Source organism: Lucilia sericata, unplaced genomic scaffold, assembly GCF_015586225.1.
Source record: "Lucilia sericata isolate MDLA Ls3-8-SP2 unplaced genomic scaffold, ASM1558622v1 Contig000323F_arrow, whole genome shotgun sequence".
Lineage (NCBI taxonomy): Eukaryota > Metazoa > Arthropoda > Insecta > Diptera > Calliphoridae > Lucilia > Lucilia sericata.
The window spans coordinates 157,155-178,092 of record NW_023994346.1 but is presented as its reverse complement, the minus strand read 5'-3'; the positions used below and the strand labels follow the sequence as shown (position 1 = coordinate 178,092).

Genomic DNA, 20,938 nt, shown 5'->3' with positions numbered 1-20,938 from the left:
GACAGCACATTACGTACGGAATCAATTGTTTGTTTATTATACACAAAGAAAATAAAGAAAAAAATGGAAAGCTAAAAAAAAATTAATTTATTTCAATAAAATATTTTGAAATATGTATTTTTTTTATTACGTGTGTCACATAAATGTGTAAATGGAGCTAAATTGTTTTGAATACACGTAAGTACATTATAGCCACCTAAAAGTTTCCTCGGATTTTCTTAAACATTTGAGAGACTTTTCGTTCGATTGTTACATTACCTTAAGCAAGCTTATGCACATTATAGTTGGGCCTTTAGTTGTTCAGAACTTAAAAAAAGTTTTACTTTTAAACATAATTGTTGCACTTTTTCCGCATTTTAACAAAAGAACAACATATAATATTAAAATTTAAATAAAAATATACCGCATTTTTATGGATGTATGTCTTCCTATCATGCAATTGAGAAAATGCGTTTTTTATTATGATTTCATTGGTTTTTTTTTGTATTAATTTCGCTTAAAAAGCGAAAGAGTTTCCCAACTCAGACGGATTTTTGTTTTTTTTTTTAATTTCATTTCTTTACAATACAAATGAAGTGAAAACAATGTAATTTTTAACAGCATATACATATCTAAGATCGTGCGAATATCTGGCAAATAAAATCGCATTCGTCGCACAATTTGGAAAGAAATAAAAATGCATTTTTTTATAGCAATAAAAAATAACTTTAACTTTTTCCTTTGCCTTCAATAAAACAAGAAGAAAAACATTGAAATAAATAAACTATTTTTGCTGTAGGGAAAAAAATTAAAAATAAGAAATTTTTTCCTAAACAAAAAAAAAACTTTCTAACCACCCACTGAAGATAATAAAGAAATTATTTTTTTTACCACCAAACCGACTACCAACTTCATTTGTTATTATTACTATCTGTAATTCCATTAAACTTGATGCCTAGTATTTGGATGACGATGATTGCAACACTTGTTTAAAACAATGCAAACAAACAACAGAGCATCTGCATTTCAAATGCAGACAATGTTTTTTTATTTAGTTTTTCTATTTGTTTTTTTTTTTTGGGAAGGCAACATTTTTTTACATGTCTTCTTTAAACTGGCTGGCTTGCAGTTTTGTGAAATATACAAATATTCATGTGTTTCATCGTTTGTTGATTGTTGTATATGAAAAAAAATTTTCCCACCCTCATGACATAATTAATTTAAAAGTCTGTTTGTGTTTTTTGCTTAAAGACGTTGTTGCATCCGTTTGTAAATATTGAATTGCTTCCAATTGCAAATTTTTATGTAGTTTTAAGAAAATTATAATCACAATAAAAATGTTAACAAAATATGTTATAAATATTTATAAGTAGGTAGTAGGGAGATCCTGAGATGTTATGATTTTCATACATACATATGTGGAAGTTAATACCGGAAATGTTAAAGAGAAAATTCGAAATCTTATTTAATGAAACCCTTTTCTAATTTTACTAAAGTACGAAAACCTTTCGTAATATCCTTTTTCGTATATATTACGAAATATTGTTTTATTTTACAAAAATAATTTTGACATTTAATGAAAGTAATGAAATTTTTTCGTAACTAAATTATTTCGTAATGTACGAGAATATTTATTTTATTTTACGAAATAAAACAGTTTTATTACGTTTTTTTTTTGTTTTCATAAATAATAAAATTTATTTCGTAAAATAAATTATTTTTTCTTAAATTATATAAAATTATTTTGCATTATACTAAAATTCATCGTACTATTTACGAAAGTTTACATTAGGTTGCTAAGAGGATGTATGTAGTATATATCAAATCCAAAAAAAAAAAAAATACATCAAACCCACTATCAGACTTGTTGAGCGCAGCTTTTTATGGTGATCAATGAAGGTACATATTATCGTCCTATTTTCAGAAACTCAGTTTCATGGAGGACTTTTCAATAAGTGTTCGTGAGAGATGTTATATCCGGAATAATATCACTTCCAAGATATTTGGATCAAATTTCGACTAAAGCCTGAAAACAAACAACAAAGAACGTGATCAAGAGTTTCACTATCCTCTCCACATGCTCTATGTACATTCTTTGGAATACGCACGTCTAATTTTGTATAGTTGTGCCCGTAAACCCGTGTGTCCACTCAAAAATCCTACCATCATACTAAACTCAGACTTACTCATTTTGAGGAGGCTTCTCGTCAGAGTCATCCCATAGGATCAGTGATGCCAGGAGATTTTTTTCAGAAATCCCTACGCTTATGAGAAAAAATCCCTTTTTTCCCTACACCCACTTTTTATTTTCCCTACATTTTTCCCTACACTACTTTTTTCCATTTTATTCAAAGTTTATCTTAAAAAAATACAAAAATAACATCAAAAACTAAAATATTAGCACGTTTTATAATATACATATGTATATGTATGTATTTTTTTTTAATTTTTAGGAATGAAATTTCTAGAATTTAAATTTTAATTTTTTTTTCTTTCAATTTTACATCATACAAATCTTCCAACCCTGACTCTTCAGTTAAGATTAAAAAAAAACAATTGAAAGATTTATGGCAGTATATCGAATCGTGATAAAAATTTATTTTATGTGCCTCCAACAAAAAAATGTTCATAAAATAATTATTTTAAATAAGGTTTACTTTTTGCGGTTTACTTTTATAAATTTTCAGAACATTAAATTCATTTTTTCTATCCTGAGTTACTGCATTAAGCCCCCGACTACTCTATCTATAAGGAGTCAGAATATATCGCCCTACAGGATTGGCATAATCCAAAAAGTCGTTTCAAGAAAAATGGATATGAATATTTAATGACATTTAACTATTTTTTTAATAACTTTTAAACAAATCAAGGGGTTTTAAAAATCCAGATTCAGATAGTTGAGGTTAATATGTTTCTCATCTAAATTGAAATTAAATTTTTAGTTGTCTAATATTCACAAAAACGTGGGTTTTAGTTTTTACGTTTACAAAAAATCGATTTCACATCGAAAATAATAGACATATTTGAAATTTCATAAATCTATATGAAAGATTTTAGTATGTCGCATGTTTTGAAGACCTTAGTTCAAGAAAGCCGAATTTTGGATTATGCCAGTCTTGTAGCGATATGTAGGTACATATATTGTAGAAATTACAAGCGGAATTTTTACTAACGATACACTTAAAACTGATTTCATTTTTAATTTAAAAGTTTAATACATGAAAGAGTATATTTTTAGTTGTTAAAAACTATGAAATTGAAAAATCCCTACAATTTGACAATAGTAAGAAATCTTTCCCTTTTTCCCTACACGTGAAATTTTTGAAAAAAATCCCTACAAAAAGGGAAAAATCCCTACACTTGGCATCACTGCATAGGATCTATGTAGTTCTACCCACTGTTTCGTTATTTCATATTTTTCATTCGGCCCTCATTGTGTCGAATGGTTCTGCGTTCGTCAAATTAACTACGTCGAGCTCCCTTCCTTTTTAAACAAGTAAATTCGCTTTTTCGTTGCCGACAACTCTCGAGTGTCTTGGTAGCCGTATCATGCAGAGCTTACCTCTTTATGAGTATTCGGTTAAAGCTGTCTTACAAACCAATACGATCTTAGATTTAACTTGAAATAAATATGTTAATGCTTGCCAGCCAAGGGATTCTTATATAGGGGATAGAGTCAATTATGGTCCGATTCTCATAAAAGTACGTGGAGGAGGTGTTCACTCGTAAGAAATTTACTTGTGTAAAATTTCATCGCTATACTCGTACTTTTTAGCCAGTAATGAGTGTTAAAGTAATTTTTGGAGACATGGGGCCAATCTTCCAAAAAAAAAAAAAAAATTGGTAGAAAGATTTTGGCTTGCATAAAACTGATGTGTGACGAATTACATCGCAATAGTCGTAATAATGAGCGTTATAGTCATTTTCTGAAGGGGACCTTATATGGTTGGGTATGGCCAATTATGGAACGATTCTCATACAATATTGATAGGATTTAATAAGGATTCAGAATATATATACTTTTGTGGGCCTATGACCAATATTTCGATGTGTTACAAACAGAATGACAAAATCAATATACCCCATTGAAGGTGGTTATAAAAAGGTGGCACTGAATCACAATGATTCTCCCCAAACTTTATGGTGAATGTGTTTAAATCTGATCAGATTATCACAGGGAACTTGTACCGAATCCAACTGATTTATTTAAAGCTCCCAGAATACGAGGGCTAGATATGCAAGCCCAACATATAGAATATTACGCCTCATGTAGCAATAAGTACCTTAGAAACTTTGTAATAAGTAGTGGTTAAGAAGCCTTACGGTTCAGACCGTCCGACCACTATTTATTTCGATCGTTAAAAAACTTATTCTCGGAAAAACTTCACTTCAGAACAGAGTATCCGAAAGTAGTAGAGTATCATGGCCTCAAAAGATGAGCAGTTCTTTAGGCGCTGAATTTGAATTTGTTAATTTAATTTAATGCATTTGAAAAGTATTAAAATTCCAAATATCATAGAAATTTAATATTTATGCCCATAATGCTAAATATGTACATATATAAAAAGTTACTCCCTAAACATTCTCCTTTTAATATCACTAGTAGTTTATGAAGTGCGATATAATTTGTTAAATTTTTTTCTCAGTACTATTGCCAAGAATAGTTTTTAAATTTGACAGATTACCACGATTACCAGTTCAGTGTCTATTTGTTGTTTAGAAATGAGTTGTGTTAAGCTGATCTGTGTAATTTTCTCATTAGTAATACTCTCAAGATTTTTTTCTTATAGTTATTGTTGTTGTAACACGAGTATTTAGAAATTGCATTATAATTTTTTTTTTATTTATTTTACTTTTTTGTGTCATTTTACTTCCATAGTTGCATATTTTATGAGATTATTTTTATGCTGTTGCTATTGTATCTCTCAGATTATTGTTGTGGTGTTTTTTTTATAATTTAAAATTTTTATTTTAAAATATTTTAAAGAAATTTCAGAAAAAAATAATCCAAGGTAAATTTTGTTAAAAGTAGGTGAAATTTTTATTTGTATTTTGTTACAAAAAGAGAAATTTTGTGGAAAATTTTAAGTAAATAATTTGTGATTTAATAAACAATTTATGAGCTCTACAAAAGAACTTAATTAAGTCTGAGATATTGATCGAAAGATAATTAAAATTATGTCTGAATGTATACATTTATGTGTGTATACCCTCCCATATAGCAATTCCTGTTTTTGTCTTTAATTTAATTAGATGAAAAGGAAAAAGTTTTAAGTTTTACTTTTCAACAAAAGAACAATATATAATTTATAATAATTTAAATACAAAAACAGGCCTTTTAATGTCTTCCTATCATGCGATTGGAAAATGCGTTTAATTTATTTGAAAATGCTTAATGCACAATGAAGTAATAACTGCAATATGCATGATTAGACTATGTAAATATTATTGGAATAATATTTCAAAAAAGGGAAACAGGAAACTGTAATTGTTAGTATGTAATTTTATTAAAATTACAAGAAAATTTTATAAAATTCATGTGGAGTGTGTGAAAATTAAAAGTAACCTAAATAAGGTATTCCCACCGAAAATAAAAGCTTGTTTCATTGCACAGTGGGGCATAACGGACATTTTTAGAATAAATGGCTGACGTTTGTAGGCTAGGTCAATGGAAATCCGGTAATTCCCAAAAATTGTAGCGAAAATCCTAAAAATATAATTTTTTACAATTTTGTCCATAGGATCCACATTTCTTTCAGGGGTAGAAAAATATTTTAGGAATAAATAGGGAACATATCTAGGTTTCCAAAACTGGTTCCCGTTTTCTGATTCCAGCTTTGGAATTTTGAGAACATATGGCCCAAAGTTGAAATTTTGATTTAAAAATATAGTTCAAATTCGGCACAAGCAAAAAATATAAATGTTCCTTAAGAAATTTTTTTAAATAAAAAAGTGTCATGACTTTTTCATCCAAAAACAGCTAAAATCATAAATTTTTTGGTTTTAAGATTGAAAATCATTTATTATTGGATCCATAAATGATATAGCTCAAAATTTTTGGTATACACAGAGGGAAAAGGAAATATACACGCCTGGTACCAAACTGACACCAAAGAGTTTATAATTTTTCAATAACATCCGTTGTCAAAGTATATCCTTACGAACGACAACACTATGCAGTGATGCCAGGAGATTTTTTTCAGAAATCCCTACGCTTATGAGAAAAAATCCCTTTTTTCCCTACACCCACTTTTTATTTTCCCTACATTTTTCCCTACACTACTTTTTTCCATTTTATTCAAAGTTTATCTTAAAAAAATACAAAAATAACATCAAAAACTAAAATATTAGCACGTTTTATAATATACATATGTATATGTATGTATTTTTTTTTAATTTTTAGGAATGAAATTTCTAGAATTTAAATTTTAATTTTTTTTTCTTTCAATTTTACATCATACAAATCTTCCAACCCTGACTCTTCAGTTAAGATTAAAAAAAAACAATTGAAAGATTTATGGCAGTATATCGAATCGTGATAAAAATTTATTTTATGTGCCTCCAACAAAAAAATGTTCATAAAATAATTATTTTAAATAAGGTTTACTTTTTGCGGTTTACTTTTATAAATTTTCAGAACATTAAATTCATTTTTTCTATCCTGAGTTACTGCATTAAGCCCCCGACTACTCTATCTATAAGGAGTCAGAATATATCGCCCTACAGGATTGGCATAATCCAAAAAGTCGTTTCAAGAAAAATGGATATGAATATTTAATGACATTTAACTATTTTTTTAATAACTTTTAAACAAATCAAGGGGTTTTAAAAATCCAGATTCAGATAGTTGAGGTTAATATGTTTCTCATCTAAATTGAAATTAAATTTTTAGTTGTCTAATATTCACAAAAACGTGGGTTTTAGTTTTTACGTTTACAAAAAATCGATTTCACATCGAAAATAATAGACATATTTGAAATTTCATAAATCTATATGAAAGATTTTAGTATGTCGCATGTTTTGAAGACCTTAGTTCAAGAAAGCCGAATTTTGGATTATGCCAGTCTTGTAGCGATATGTAGGTACATATATTGTAGAAATTACAAGCGGAATTTTTACTAACGATACACTTAAAACTGATTTCATTTTTAATTTAAAAGTTTAATACATGAAAGAGTATATTTTTAGTTGTTAAAAACTATGAAATTGAAAAATCCCTACAATTTGACAATAGTAAGAAATCTTTCCCTTTTTCCCTACACGTGAAATTTTTGAAAAAAATCCCTACAAAAAGGGAAAAATCCCTACACTTGGCATCACTGACACTATGTAATGTTGACACCATTGCAACAATTCGTTGTTGAAATCTAAATTTTATACACATCCGTTGTCTAAATATTAACAAATGTGGTAAGCTCACTGTTGACAAACAATCCGTTGCCAATAGTGAGCTTACCACGTTTGTTAACATTTAGACAACGGATGTGTATAAAATTTACATTTCGACAACGAATTGTTGCAATGTTGACAACGTTGCGTTGTCAACATTAGTGTTATAGTACGTATGTATATACTTTGACAACGGATGTTATTGAAAAATTATAAACAGTTTGTTGTCAATTTGGTACCAGTCGTATATTTTTCTGTCTGTGTATTATTGGTAATTTAGATTGTCTAATCAACGCCCTACCAAGGTATGGCACAATTTTTAAATTTCTAGCCGAGCGCTTTCCAAAATTATAAAAATCTTTGATGTAGGATAACAAAATTTTACAAATCGATGGTAACATACTTTAAGCCTCCATATCGCAGCCCCTGGAACATTTGTGGGGTCCATTTTCAAAACTTAAACTCTAATACTTCGTGCCTACGGATGGAAACATGCGTGCCATGCATTTAATATTTGTAAATATCGAAGGTACCATACTTTTAACGCCATAGCGTTAAACTCAAACGCTACGTCCATGTCAAATCTTGTCACGATCGAACTATTCGTTTAGAAATGCTATACCGATGTTAAAATAATATTTTTCGAAAAATTCATCTTCCTAGGTCCCTTTCTTTGGGTTCTACCGTGCCTTCAACATGTTATAAATGTTGTTTATACCCAACATATTAATTCTATATCCTTCTATTCCTTCTAGGTCATCCTGGTTGTGCCTTTCACGATGGCGTTTCGGCGGAAAGTGAAGGTGTACGTTTCATACGTCTACGTGAAGACGCTGAAACGGGTAAAGAAATCCTAACACTTAAAGCCTATCCACGTTCCAAAATCGCTCTACAATCTTCCGATAATTCAGGAGATCATAAATATTTTGCCATACATGAATTGAATACCACCTCAGTGGTAGTAACACTAACAAGATCTCTGGAAGATCTTGTTGACAGAGATGTGCCAAAAAATCTACTAAAATTTCGCATAATATGTGCGGCTAAAAATGAAAAATTAGAAGAGGGAAGCTATCTCTCTGTAACAGTGTATATAGAAGATGTTAATGATAATAAACCAGAATTTCTCAATACACCCTATATAGTGGATATAGATGAGAATACACCACCCGGCACAATAGTATTTGAGGGTATACAGGCATTTGATCGTGATAAACCGAATACTCCTAACTCGGAGGTACATTTCAGTATGTCTACTGTGCCGGAACAGTTGTCAGCCGATGGTAGTCCTTATTTTGCCTTGAAAAGTCCTCATAGACCTTTGTTGATTTTGAAAAAGGAATTGGATTTTGATAATGGCATACGTTTATTTAGTCTACCATTATTTGCCTGGGATCGTGGCACTCCAGCAAATCAGGTTAATACTACTATTACGATAAATGTTAAAGATGTCGATGATCTGCCGCCCAAATTTACAGAAGGTGTATACCGTACAAAGATCAATGAATTTTATCCAATGACGGTAAGAGTTTTTTGTAAAGATAATCTTTTTTGTTTCTTTCTTAAATTTAATTCTTTATAGGGCATGCCCATAAGAATTCCCTTGTATTTTGATCCACCTATAATGGCTTTTGATCAGGATTCTTTAAATGCTACTTTAGTTTACGATATAATATCGGGCAATGAACGTAAATTATTTCGTGTTAATCCCCATAATGGCATAATGTATTTGCAAAAGGAAATCGATTTGGAAGAGGAAAGTTTACCGGGAAATACTTTTGTTTTGCAAATTGAAGCTAGACAGAAGGATAATCCTTTAAAGAAGGCTTTGGCAAGGTAAGTGAATTTAGTAATATTTCTTTTGATACCCTCCATCTATAACTATTAGGAGTATATAGATTCATTGAATTACAAATGCCGCTTGTAATTCAATGAAATATTGGCGGAAGGAGCTAAGATGCAGAAATTTGCTTCAGTTAGTTTGGTACTGAAAATGGACATCATCGGTCCACATTACTGCTACCCCTCATATAAATATCCTCAAGAAATACTTATAAAAATGTTAATAATTCATCAATCTTGTTAAAATTTTGAACAAATTATTATATTGGACAATTTGGACCCCATACATATGTATGACCCTAGCCCCCATGAACGATCAAATATGTAAATGTTTTGAAAATTATCGTATTCATATAAAATTCCACAAAATTTATTGTAACTAAAAATCGCTTTATGAAATTCTGAAAAAGCTTTAAAACAAAAAAACTTTAAAATTATTTTATTGCATTTATCTTTTAGAATCGAAGTGGAAATCCTTGATCTTAACGATAATGTTCCCGAATTTGAAGCTGATTTTTACAACATTTCTATTGTGGAAAATTTACCCACCGGCTTCAGTGTTCTGCAAGTCAATGCTATCGATCGTGATCAAGGAGAAAATGCCGAATTTCTTTATAATCTCAGAGAAGAACCTGAAGCTAGCGGAGCTTTTCGCATTGATTCTCGTTCCGGTTGGATTACTGTACGCGATGATCGTTTATTAGATCGTGAACAACGTAAATCGGTCCATCTAGAAGTAGAGGCTCTGGAGCGTACACCCTCATACATGGAGGATATTAATCTTAAGAGACCAGGACCGAGTAAAGTTAAGGTGGAAATAACACTGCTCGATCAAAATGATAATACGCCAAAGTTTGAACATGGAAACTTGTATGAATTTAAAGTACCCATCACAGCCACAGTGGGTTATGTGATAGGTCAGGTTGTGGCATTGGATCCCGATGAAGGTCCCAATGGTATGTTGTTGTATGAGCTGCAAAGACCCAAGAAAAGTGGTTACATACCATTTCGTTTGGATAATAAAAATGGTACCATCTATGTGGCTGGACCATTGAGAAGGGGAAGAATAGCGGTGTTTGTGGAGGCCAGTGATCAGGTTAGTAAAATTGGCGGGCATGGTTTTTCTATAATTTAATACATCTCTTTTATTTTTTAGCCTTTAAATCCTTCTGAAAGACGTTTCTCTTTGGCTGTTATAACCATTGAAGTTTATGCCACCATTGATGATCAGGCTATAGATTTTATAGGAGCACCTTATGAATTTTGGGTAGGAGCTAGTGCTCCTTTGGGCACTTCAGTGGGCCAGGTGCGTACTACCCTAATTTACGAGGGTGAAGATGAAATTATGTATGATCTTTTGCATACCTATTCGGAAGGAGTACCCTTTGCCATAGAAGAAAGATCGGGTATTATTACAGTTATCAGAGAATTGTCAGAATTCACTCGCAAAATTTATTATTTTGAGGCAGTGGCTAACTATGTAAGTTATTAGAAATAAAGCTATAATTTAAAAGTTTATTTTAAAAAAACTTAAAAACTTTTAGCTTTTTGCCAACTCTACACAACCTTTAAAAATGTCGCGCAGTTCTCAGCCCTTGACTACTGTACCGGCCCCCGATTTAACCGATGAAGGAGTGTTAATAACAAATGTTACCATACATGTGGTAACAAAACCTGAAGCTCGTATTCCTCTTAGGCCAGTTATAGAGTAAGTTGTGCCGCTTTATTGTAAAGAAAATGTTTCCTATTGATAATAATATTTGTTTTCAGAGAAATTAACATGAACATTATAAAATTCCACATTGAAGAAAACATAGTCGGAGGCATAATTGGCCAGTTATTGTATAAAAATGGCATAAATATTGTTAACAATGATTTGGAATCCTATAGAAGTCTTCCCGCAGAAACCAATGTTACTCTAAATTCCCGATTTCGTAGCAGAAATCAAAGACAACAAATACGCAAACGTTTGCCTAGACGTTTAGTCCAGGATAATAATATAAAACTGCGCTATATTATAGCCAATCAGCAGGAAGTTATTAATAAAATTACCATAACCGAAGATGGCACTTTGCTGACCTTAACCGGTTTGGATCGAGAGCTAAAAGATAAATATGACCTGACAGTTATAGTGGAATACACAACCGGTTTGGTGAGTGGTGCTGGTATTTATCAAGTAGAAATTAAAGTTGATGATGTCAATGATAATGCTCCAGAATTTGGTGATGTCACATATATGGGTTTGATTAAGGAGAATAGCGCAAGAGGTTTGGAAGTGGCCCTAAACAAGCCTGTTCTTATATCTGATAAAGATTTGGGTAAAAATGCTGAATTTAAAGTGGTCTTACAAGGCGATTATAGTGAAATGTTTAAAGTGGAACTGGTAAATCAAGATAATGCCACCGTTTTAAATACTCCACAAATATTTGATGTCTATAATTTAACCGAACAATGGAAAGAAGATTTTAGATATCTGGAAATGCAAACCGATTTAAAACCCATCAATGTGAAAATGAACAATCAGCCATTCTTCAAAATTTCTTACTCAGGCATTAAGCCTTTAGATCGTGAAAAGGAACAAATTTACTCCCTCAAAATTTTAGCTGTTGACAGCGGCGGTCTAACTTCTTATGCCAATTTGAATATTCTTATAGCAGATGTTAATGACAATGCTCCCATGTTTGAGAGGATATCAGTGTTCAAAGACTCCAAAGTGGAGATAAGGGAATATACCAATGATATGGAAATATATTTTGTGGAATCATCTACCAATCTAATGCCTACCATGGCTGCTTTGTCTTCAAATATAGTAATTCCTCCCTATTTCTTACCCGGTTCTCCCCGTTTGCATACCGCAGAAGGTAGCTTCAATAACACCCAAGCAGCAAGACCAAGATCTAGATCTAGAATGCGTGCTAGATCTAGGATAACTAGAGCCATGTTACCTTTACATAAATGTCCTTTATTTGCCGTCTATGAGGATACTCCAGTTTTAACCAAAATTCTGCAAGTTACCGCCACAGATGAAGATTTTGGTCGTAATGCCCAAATACATTACGAAGTGACCGCGGAACATGTAGATCGCTTAACACCACTCCAATTAAGCAATAAACACCATAATATTAAATATTTTGCCATAGACAAATTAACGGGAGAGGTATTAGTGAACTATCCCCTAATAGCCAACGTTGAAATTATGCTGAATATCACCGCCTCCGATATTGATAATCTACAAGATACTACCTGTTTACGATTTGTGGTCATAGATGTTAATAATCATGCTCCGGTCTTTAAGAAATCTTGGTATAGTTTTGATACACAAGAGGGAGACTATAAAGATTCGGTATTGGGTCAAGTGGTAGCGGTAGATTTGGATTTTGGCGAAAACTCCAATATTTCGTATTCTCTCAGTGAAACAGATTTGCCATTTAGAATTAAACCCGTATCGGGTGTCATTAAGATAATATCATATTTGGATAGAGAAATCAGAGACAAGTATACATTCCAGGTCATAGCCACAGATAATGCTGAGCCGTTATACCGGCTCTCCTCTTACGTAGAGGTGGAGGTTAATGTTTTGGATTTAAATGACAATAAACCTGAATTTATTGGTTACGATGATGTTACCAAGGCTGAGTTATATATACCAGATGTAGCGGATAGAACTATGAAGGTGCCTTTGTATAAGGCCTTCTTGGATCGTAATACCAAACCGGGCATGTTTGTTAAACAAGTTAATGCCATAGACAAGGACTACATAGGCAATGGCAATGGTTTGGTGTTGTATTCTTTGTTGCATCAAGAAGGTCATGGAGTACCAGTGTTCCATATAGATTCCCGGGAAGGTTCCATTACCACCATTAGCAATTTTAAAGGCTACAATGATTATGAACATTTAAATGTCACGGTCATAGCTGCAGATTTAGGCAGCCCTTCTCTAAGCTCCACGGCCATAGTATTGGTTAACCTGCAGGGTCAAGCAATAATAGAAACCACCACTCCTAAACCGGAAGAAGTTTTAAATTTTCAAAATGTTTCCCTATTCCAACATCAATACTATGAAATACAACTATTGGAGAATAATGAAGAACCCACCGAACTTTTGAAAATAAACTTTACTAAGGATTTTAATCCAGAATCATTGCGCTGGTCTTTATGGGTGGAGCAGGGTTTAGAAAACCAAGAAGAGAGTCAGGAACTATTTGAATTTGACGCCAAAACTTCAACTCTGTATGCCTTAAAATCATTCGATCGTGAACAAAATGATCATTACCAATTGCGTCTTAAAGGCGAGAAACCAAATCGTGAGGCTCGAACATATACCCATTTATCCTATCCCGTTATCGATGAACGTTTAGAGGGCTTGGAGAACAACGAATGTCGTTTGGTGTTGAAAATTCTAGATGAAAATGATAATGCTCCCAAATTTAAACAATCCGGTCAACCCATCATATCTGTTGTACCTCGTTCAGCAACATTTGGTTATCCCATTACTCGAGTTGAAGCTATTGATCCTGATTTGGGCCTGAATTCCGAAATACGTTATCGTTTACTCAATGAACATTCACATCTTTTTGGTATTGATGAGACTACGGGCAAAATTCGTTTGATTGCCAATATAGAACCTTCCAATGATCGTGTTTATGGTTTTGATGTTAAGGCCACAGATCGTGCTGGAGCTGATGATGGTCGCAGTAGTATTGTAAATGTTTTTGTTTATATTATCGATGAAAAGAAACAAGTGCGTATTGTGGTGGCCGGCAAACCGGTAGATGTGGAGAAGAAAATCGATGCTTTAATGCAGGGCCTAAGTGAGGCCATTGGTATGGAAGTCAGAGTGCGTTTGTTGGAACCTCATATTGGTGGTTTGGAACCGGCGTAAGTGTTAAAGTTTAATTATATTTTTTTTCTAATTTGTTTTCATATTTAAAAAAGCTATTTTTTAAGTAAAAAATTTTTAGATTTCAAAAACATTTTTTAAAAAAAGTCCATTTGGAAATATTATTATAGAAATTTTTAAGTTTTGAAATATTTTTTCATAAAAATTTTCTGAAAAATTAGATTAGATTTTTCTTAAAATATTCAAAACTTGCATTTTTAAAACTTTCAGTATTGAAATCATAAATAAAATTTTTGTTTTTTATTGAAAAAATTTAGATTTTTCTTAAAATATTAAAAACTTTGATTTTTATAAATTTCTGTATTGATTTTTTTTATATTAAACAATTTTTTTAAATAATTATTTGCTATTTAAAATTTTTACAGAAAAATATTTTTTATATAAAAAATTCGATAATGAAATATTTAATAGAAAAATTTTAAATTTTTTGAAAAACAAACTGGTTTTAGTTCTATTTATAAAAAATCGAGTTTGAATTTTTTTATAACAAAATTCGGTATTGAAATTTTTAATAGAAAAATGTTATAATTAAAAAAATTTTAGAAAAAAATTTGTATTTTTGAAAATTTTTTATAATATTTTTATACAACTTTTAAAAGTTGTTTATTTTATATATGTATTTTAATATTTTATAGCACCGATGCCTATATTTATGCCGTCGATTATCGCTCGAATTCTGTAGTTGAAATGGAACAGCTACAAGAGTAAGTTTGATTTTCAACAGATTTTGAACAGAACCCTAATAAAATATTATAATTATTAATTATAGATCTCTGGCTGCCATACAACTTGACACGCTACAACATCATCAACAACAACAACTTTTACAAAACAATCCCAATGGTCCCTGGGATTCTAGTAAGGCAATGCCACGTATTATAGAATTAGCCGAATTTGGACAATTGCCGCGCAAATCTACCCACAGTGCAACATTCTGGAGTAGTTTAGAAATAGTAGCCATTGTTCTGGTGGCATTTTGCGGCATAGGAGCAGCCCTCACAGCACTGTGTTTTATGTGTATGCGACAGAAAACGGTAAAAGAATTTATAAATTTAAATATTACGTTTTAATTACTAGTTTTTAAGAGCAACATTTTAATTTTATATTAAAACAGACTGATGATTTTACAATTTCCCACTTATTGCTAAAAATGAGAGCATTTTTAATTAAACTTAAGCATTTAGTACATAATGAAATATAGTAATTTATACAATTCAGAATAAAAACTGATCTTTACAAAAGAAAAGAGAGAATCTTGGAATTGTTGTTTTAATTATTTGTTTCATTGCAAAAGTTGGTTATTGGTAATAGTGACAATAACTCTAACTCCAACAACAATAATAATCAGTAATCTTTAGTTAATAAAAAAATAACGGTACTTTCTATATTAGTAAAAATTTAACCTCATTTTCGAAATGAACAAATAATAAAAATGCAATGATTGTTGTAACAACAACAGCAAAGCGTAAACAATTCTAAGCTTCTCTTGTAAAATCATACAAATATTCCAATAATGCCAACAATTTTCCTAGATAATTAACACTAAACAAACATGTTGCTGGTCGATGTTGCTCTCCTTTTAAACGCATTGTAAAATTCAATTTTTATTTTCTTTTTATCTCCTTGCCATAGTGGTCTTTGGTCACAACAAGAATTTCCATCATCCGAAACTGGTTTAACATATACTATAGCACGTGCTGGTCTAGATTCATGTCGTAGACGCCATCATCAAACACAAACAGTAACACAAGATCCACATCTTCAACAACTACAAAGACAAAGTCAACGTAAATATGCCAACTGCTTTTTTTTAATACATTTATATTCTATTTTCTTTCTAATTTTATTTGGAAAGTAGTTCCTTAAAAACAGTATTCATTTATTTTCCTTTACTCTTTTCTAGAATCATTGTGTTCTTCTGGCAAGACACAATCGACAGCGGTGGCAACACAAAAACTATCTCAAGACTGGTCAGCTGCCAAGCTGCAATCACCACAACATCATCAAACGCAACCTCTCAGTCAGTCTCATTCATCATTATCAAAACAGCATTCTTCATCATCTCACTATCATCATCAACATGCTCATCATCATCATTCCCATAATAATACTAATCAACAAACACAACAAGCTCAAAATAACACACAACATCAATATGTTCCTCAAATACAACATCAGCATCAACATCATCATCAGCATTTAAATAACGAGTGAGTAGAATAGATTTTTCTTTTTTTTTCCAATTTTTTATTTAATTTAAAATGGTTTGGTTTAAAAGTGGCACAATTTCTTTAATATAAAATATGACAAAAATCTATGGTTTTTATGGGGAATCTATGGCACGGATATAAAACTGTTATATATACTTATTAATTAATTTTTTAAAGTTATTGGTTATTTTACTTAAATGGGTAATATGGTTTTATGTAAATTTTTAAAAAATTTTAAAGAACTTATAAAGTTATATTCGAAAGAAAAATTACTTTTAGAATCTTTTAGAAAATTGTTTTATGAAATATGTAATAATTATACATATTCTCATTCAATTAAAAATTGTATGCTTCTATGTTCAATATTATACAAAATTCAAAAAGTTCCTTCTTGTAGATTCTCATTTAATAAGGAGTTCGAAACATGATTTTCGTTTACCCAATTTAGAAAATTCAATAAGTACCATTTGAATCATAACAAGTAAGAGTGTTATATTACCGACACATTCCGCATGAAATTCGGAGCGAATTTCATAACCGTATTTCATAACTCATATTTTTAAGCCAGTAATGATCGTTTAAGATATTTTCTAAAGGGGACATTGTGTGGGCGGTAGGGTAAATTATGGAAAGATCTTCCCTAAATTTAGTGGAGAGATTTTGGCACGCATTAAACTTATGTGCGTCAATTTTCGTCACTACATTCATACTTTTAAGCCAGTAATGAGCAGTATAGTTATTTGCAGAGAGGGACCTTATATGGGGGAAGGGTCATTTATGGGCCGATCCAAAAAAAAAAAATTGGTACAGAGATTTTGGCTCGTAAGAAACTTACGTGTGTAGCATTTCATCGCTTTACTCTTATTTTTAAGACAGTAATGAGCGTTAAAGCTATTTCCTGAAGTGGACCCAATAGGGGGAGAAGGGCCAATTATGGACCTATCCATAATAAAAGTTATTAAAAAGATTTTGGCTCGCGAGGAACTTAATTGTGTAAAATTTTATTGCTATATTCGTATTTTTTTAGCCAGTAATGAGCGTTAAAGTCATTTTCAGAAGGGAACCTTATATGGGGGATAGGGTCATTTATGGGCCGATCTTAAAAAAAATTCGTAGAGCGATTTCGGTTCGTAAGAAACTTACTTATACCGAATTTCATCGCTATACTCGCATTTTTGGACCAGTAATGAGTGTTAAAGTAATTTTCTAAAGGGGACCTTATATGAGGGGTAGGGTCAATTATGGACCGATCCTCAAAAAAAAAAGATTTTGGCTCACATGAAACTTATTTATGTCGAATTTCATCGCTATACTTGCATTTTGTGGCCAGTAATGAGTGTTAAAGTCATTTTCAGAAGGGGACCTTATATGGGGGGTAGGGTCATTTATGGGCCGATCCTAAAAAAAATTGGTTAAAAGGCTTTGGTTCGCAAGAAACTGACTTATACTGAATTTTATCGCTATACCCGAATTTTTAGGCCAGTAATGAGTGTTAAAGTCATTTTCTGAAAGGGACCTTATATGGGGGGTAGGGTCATTTATGGGCCGATCCTGAAAAAATTTGGTAGAAAGATTTTGGCTCATATAGAACTTATTTATGTCGAATTTCATCGCTATACTTGTACTTCTGAAGCAGTTATGCCCGTTGAAGCTGTTTTTTGGAGGTCCACTTGTATGGGGGCTATCCGAAAAAGTGGACCGATATTGCCCATTTTCAATACCAAACAAACCTTAACAATAGAGAATATTTGTGCAAAATTTCAACTGTCTAGCTCCTCTCATGTGGACCTATCGTGATTTCAACAGACAGACGGACAGACGGACGGACATGGCTAGATCGTCTTAGAATTTAATAAGGACCCGGAATATATATACTTTTATGGGTCTATGAGCAATATTTCGATGTGTTACAAACGGAATGACAAAATCAATATACCCCCCATCTTTTTTGATGGTGGGTATAAAAAGTACCAGAGAGTACCCTCTTTCAGATTTCAACTCAGTCTGGACTACATATGTTAATATGTATGAATCTAGGTTGAATATTATAGAAAATTGAAAAAAGTACAGTTTGAGGACGAAATAGTACCAAAAAGTACTATTTTAAAGGATCTCATTCAATAAGGGTGTCTGTTTATGTTTAATAATCATGTGTTTTGGGTTCATATTATAGAACATAAAAAGGTACTATATAAAGGACGAAAAAGTACCAAAGATTATCTATAAGATCTATATCTATGGGAGGTGTGATGTAATTTGCAAAAAACCAACACGAGCGAAGTACATCACATCCCAAAAGAGTTTATAGTTTCTCATTATGTAAAATAAAAAAGTACCGTTTGATGAACAAAAAGTACCAAAAATGTCTTATGGAACATACAAAAAGTACCATATGAAGAATGAAAAAGTACCAAAGAGTCACTTTTTATAGATTCTTATTAAATCATGTTAAATTTCATATTTCTAAGTTCAATATTAAAGAAAATACAAAAAGTATCATTTGCTGAACGAAAAAGAACTACAAATTTCCCTCTTAAGGATTCTTATTCAATCAAATCGATTGTATATTTTAGTTTCTATATTAATATTGTTAAAATTCAAAAAATACGCTTATAACAAAAACATAGTGGAATAAGTGTTTCCTTTCTGGAAAGTACCAACCGAATTACAAAATAACACACCAATGGCATATATAACACCATTCATCATTTTAACACATGAAAAAAACTATTTGTACAGGAAACTGTGGATCATTAGTATTAACTCTGTGTACTAAGTTTTTCACAATCAGCTCTTACGCCCCTGTTAAAGGTCCTTAATGTTAAAGAACATACGATTTCAAAAATGGAATTCCAAATGTATATAAAAAAATTCGGTATAAATATTAATATCAAATGAAGCTGAGAAATAATATTGTTTTATTTAAATTCATCAGGATTAAAAAAGAAATGGAAGCTGAAAGAAAATTTGTCACAAAGAAGTTTTTAAAAATGTTGATCCCGAAAATGAGACCTTTTTTAATTTTAATTTCTTTTTAGATTTTTTGTCTAAGTGAGTCAAATTAATAATATATATAAAATGTACAGATTCCCAGCTTTCATTTGATACCAATATTAGCATATTACAACACATAAAAATATTTAAAATAGTTGTTTGAAATTGTAAGTCCTTGGAACTTTGAAGTCTTTTCGTAAAGATATAAGAGCTGATTATAAAAAACGGAGTGTGCAGAATTGCTATAAATGAACTCTTGTTTCACATGCATATCAACTTTTCTATGTGTGAAAGCTTTTTTTCAAAATTGTTACAGGGTGTTATTGGTGTCTGATAATTTTAAGATATATATCCATTATATTTACAAACTAGTAGTTCCAAGGTTGCTGGTCAAAAATCTGAAGTTCCTTTTACATCCATTAAAAAACTACTTAATTTAAAAAAATCGTTTTTTTTTAGTTCTATTAATTTTAAGTGGTGACGGTTTATAAAAACTTTAAATTTTAAGTGCTTTAATGGTGTTTGGTATAAAAATAAATTAATAATGAAAATAAAATAAAACAAAAGAAGTCATTAACAAATCCATGTTATAGCCAAAGACAACGTGAATATATTGATGTTCCTTTACCCAAGTCTGTAGTTAAATCAGCAGCTTTAAGAAATGCCAATAATAATAGTTTGGATGATGATGTTAGTAATTCGTCACCATTTGTATTAAAATATAATGCCTGTCAGCCTGTAAATAATCTGTAAGTATCAGAAAATAAAGTATAAAGAAAACATTATATTAAATTTTACTCGTCAAAAGCTCTCCACATTCCTTTGAAACCTCCATGTTTTCATTACACTCCAATGGTCAGGATTCGGGTGTTGATTTTCTTAGCAGTCGTGAGCTATATGAAACTTCACCCGATTCTTTTGATTCTCAAGCACGCAAGGGCACTCATCAGTCGCTATGTCCGCGCCATGCCAAAGAACATCATATGACGTTAAAGCATAATAAAACGAATTTAATAACTGTCAACAGTAAAATGGATATTAATAATACCGATTCTAGGTATGTATGTAATTCAAAATTTTCATTTGATAAAATTTCTTTTAACATAATTTTTCATTTCATTATTCAAGTGACAACTATGAAGATTCTTTACAAAATGATGATGCCCTAGTAGTCACCAATTGTCGTTCCTTATGTGATCATCATTTGCAGCAACAACAGTTGCAGCAACGTCATCAAGATCTATATCAAAATTCCCAATTTGAGAAAAAGTCCTGTGTACGCCATTCGTTTTCGGGTGTTAAGGATGATTTAATGCAGAGTTCACCACGAATATCTTTAAGATCACGTGGCCATATTTTACGTAATTCTATGAATGATTTAGAAGAACGTCTGCACAATTTGGAACAGTCATTTAAGAGACCTTTAGATTATGCTAGCAGTAGTAGTAAAACTAATAATACTATAAATAATTCTTTAAAGTTTTAGTTTAAATAATTGAATAATATTAATGTAAATTAGTTGTGCAATATTTCTAATTAAAATTAGTTTTAATATTAAGAATTGTGTATTAAAAGTTAGCGTAAAGTACCTGTTACGTAGAGGACAAACGACAAATTTGTAATA

The 20,938-nt window shown here is 31.2% G+C and overlaps 1 protein-coding gene across 1 annotated transcript in view; it reads left to right on the top strand.

The window, feature by feature from the left end:
* The window catches only part of LOC119603651 (cadherin-89D), a 94,839-nt gene that overhangs the window by 9,064 nt on the left and 64,837 nt on the right, over positions 1 to 20,938 (top strand). The window contains exons 2-11 of the mRNA XM_037955761.1: positions 8,124 to 8,890; positions 8,951 to 9,204; positions 9,670 to 10,306; positions 10,367 to 10,690; positions 10,755 to 10,918; positions 10,981 to 14,088; positions 14,746 to 14,814; positions 14,880 to 15,144; positions 15,743 to 15,897; positions 16,014 to 16,320. Coding sequence (XP_037811689.1) covers positions 8,124 to 8,890; positions 8,951 to 9,204; positions 9,670 to 10,306; positions 10,367 to 10,690; positions 10,755 to 10,918; positions 10,981 to 14,088; positions 14,746 to 14,814; positions 14,880 to 15,144; positions 15,743 to 15,829 — 5,675 coding nt within the window. The 3' untranslated portion in view covers positions 15,830 to 15,897; positions 16,014 to 16,320. The remainder of the gene's footprint in view (positions 1 to 8,123; positions 8,891 to 8,950; positions 9,205 to 9,669; positions 10,307 to 10,366; positions 10,691 to 10,754; positions 10,919 to 10,980; positions 14,089 to 14,745; positions 14,815 to 14,879; positions 15,145 to 15,742; positions 15,898 to 16,013; positions 16,321 to 20,938) is intronic.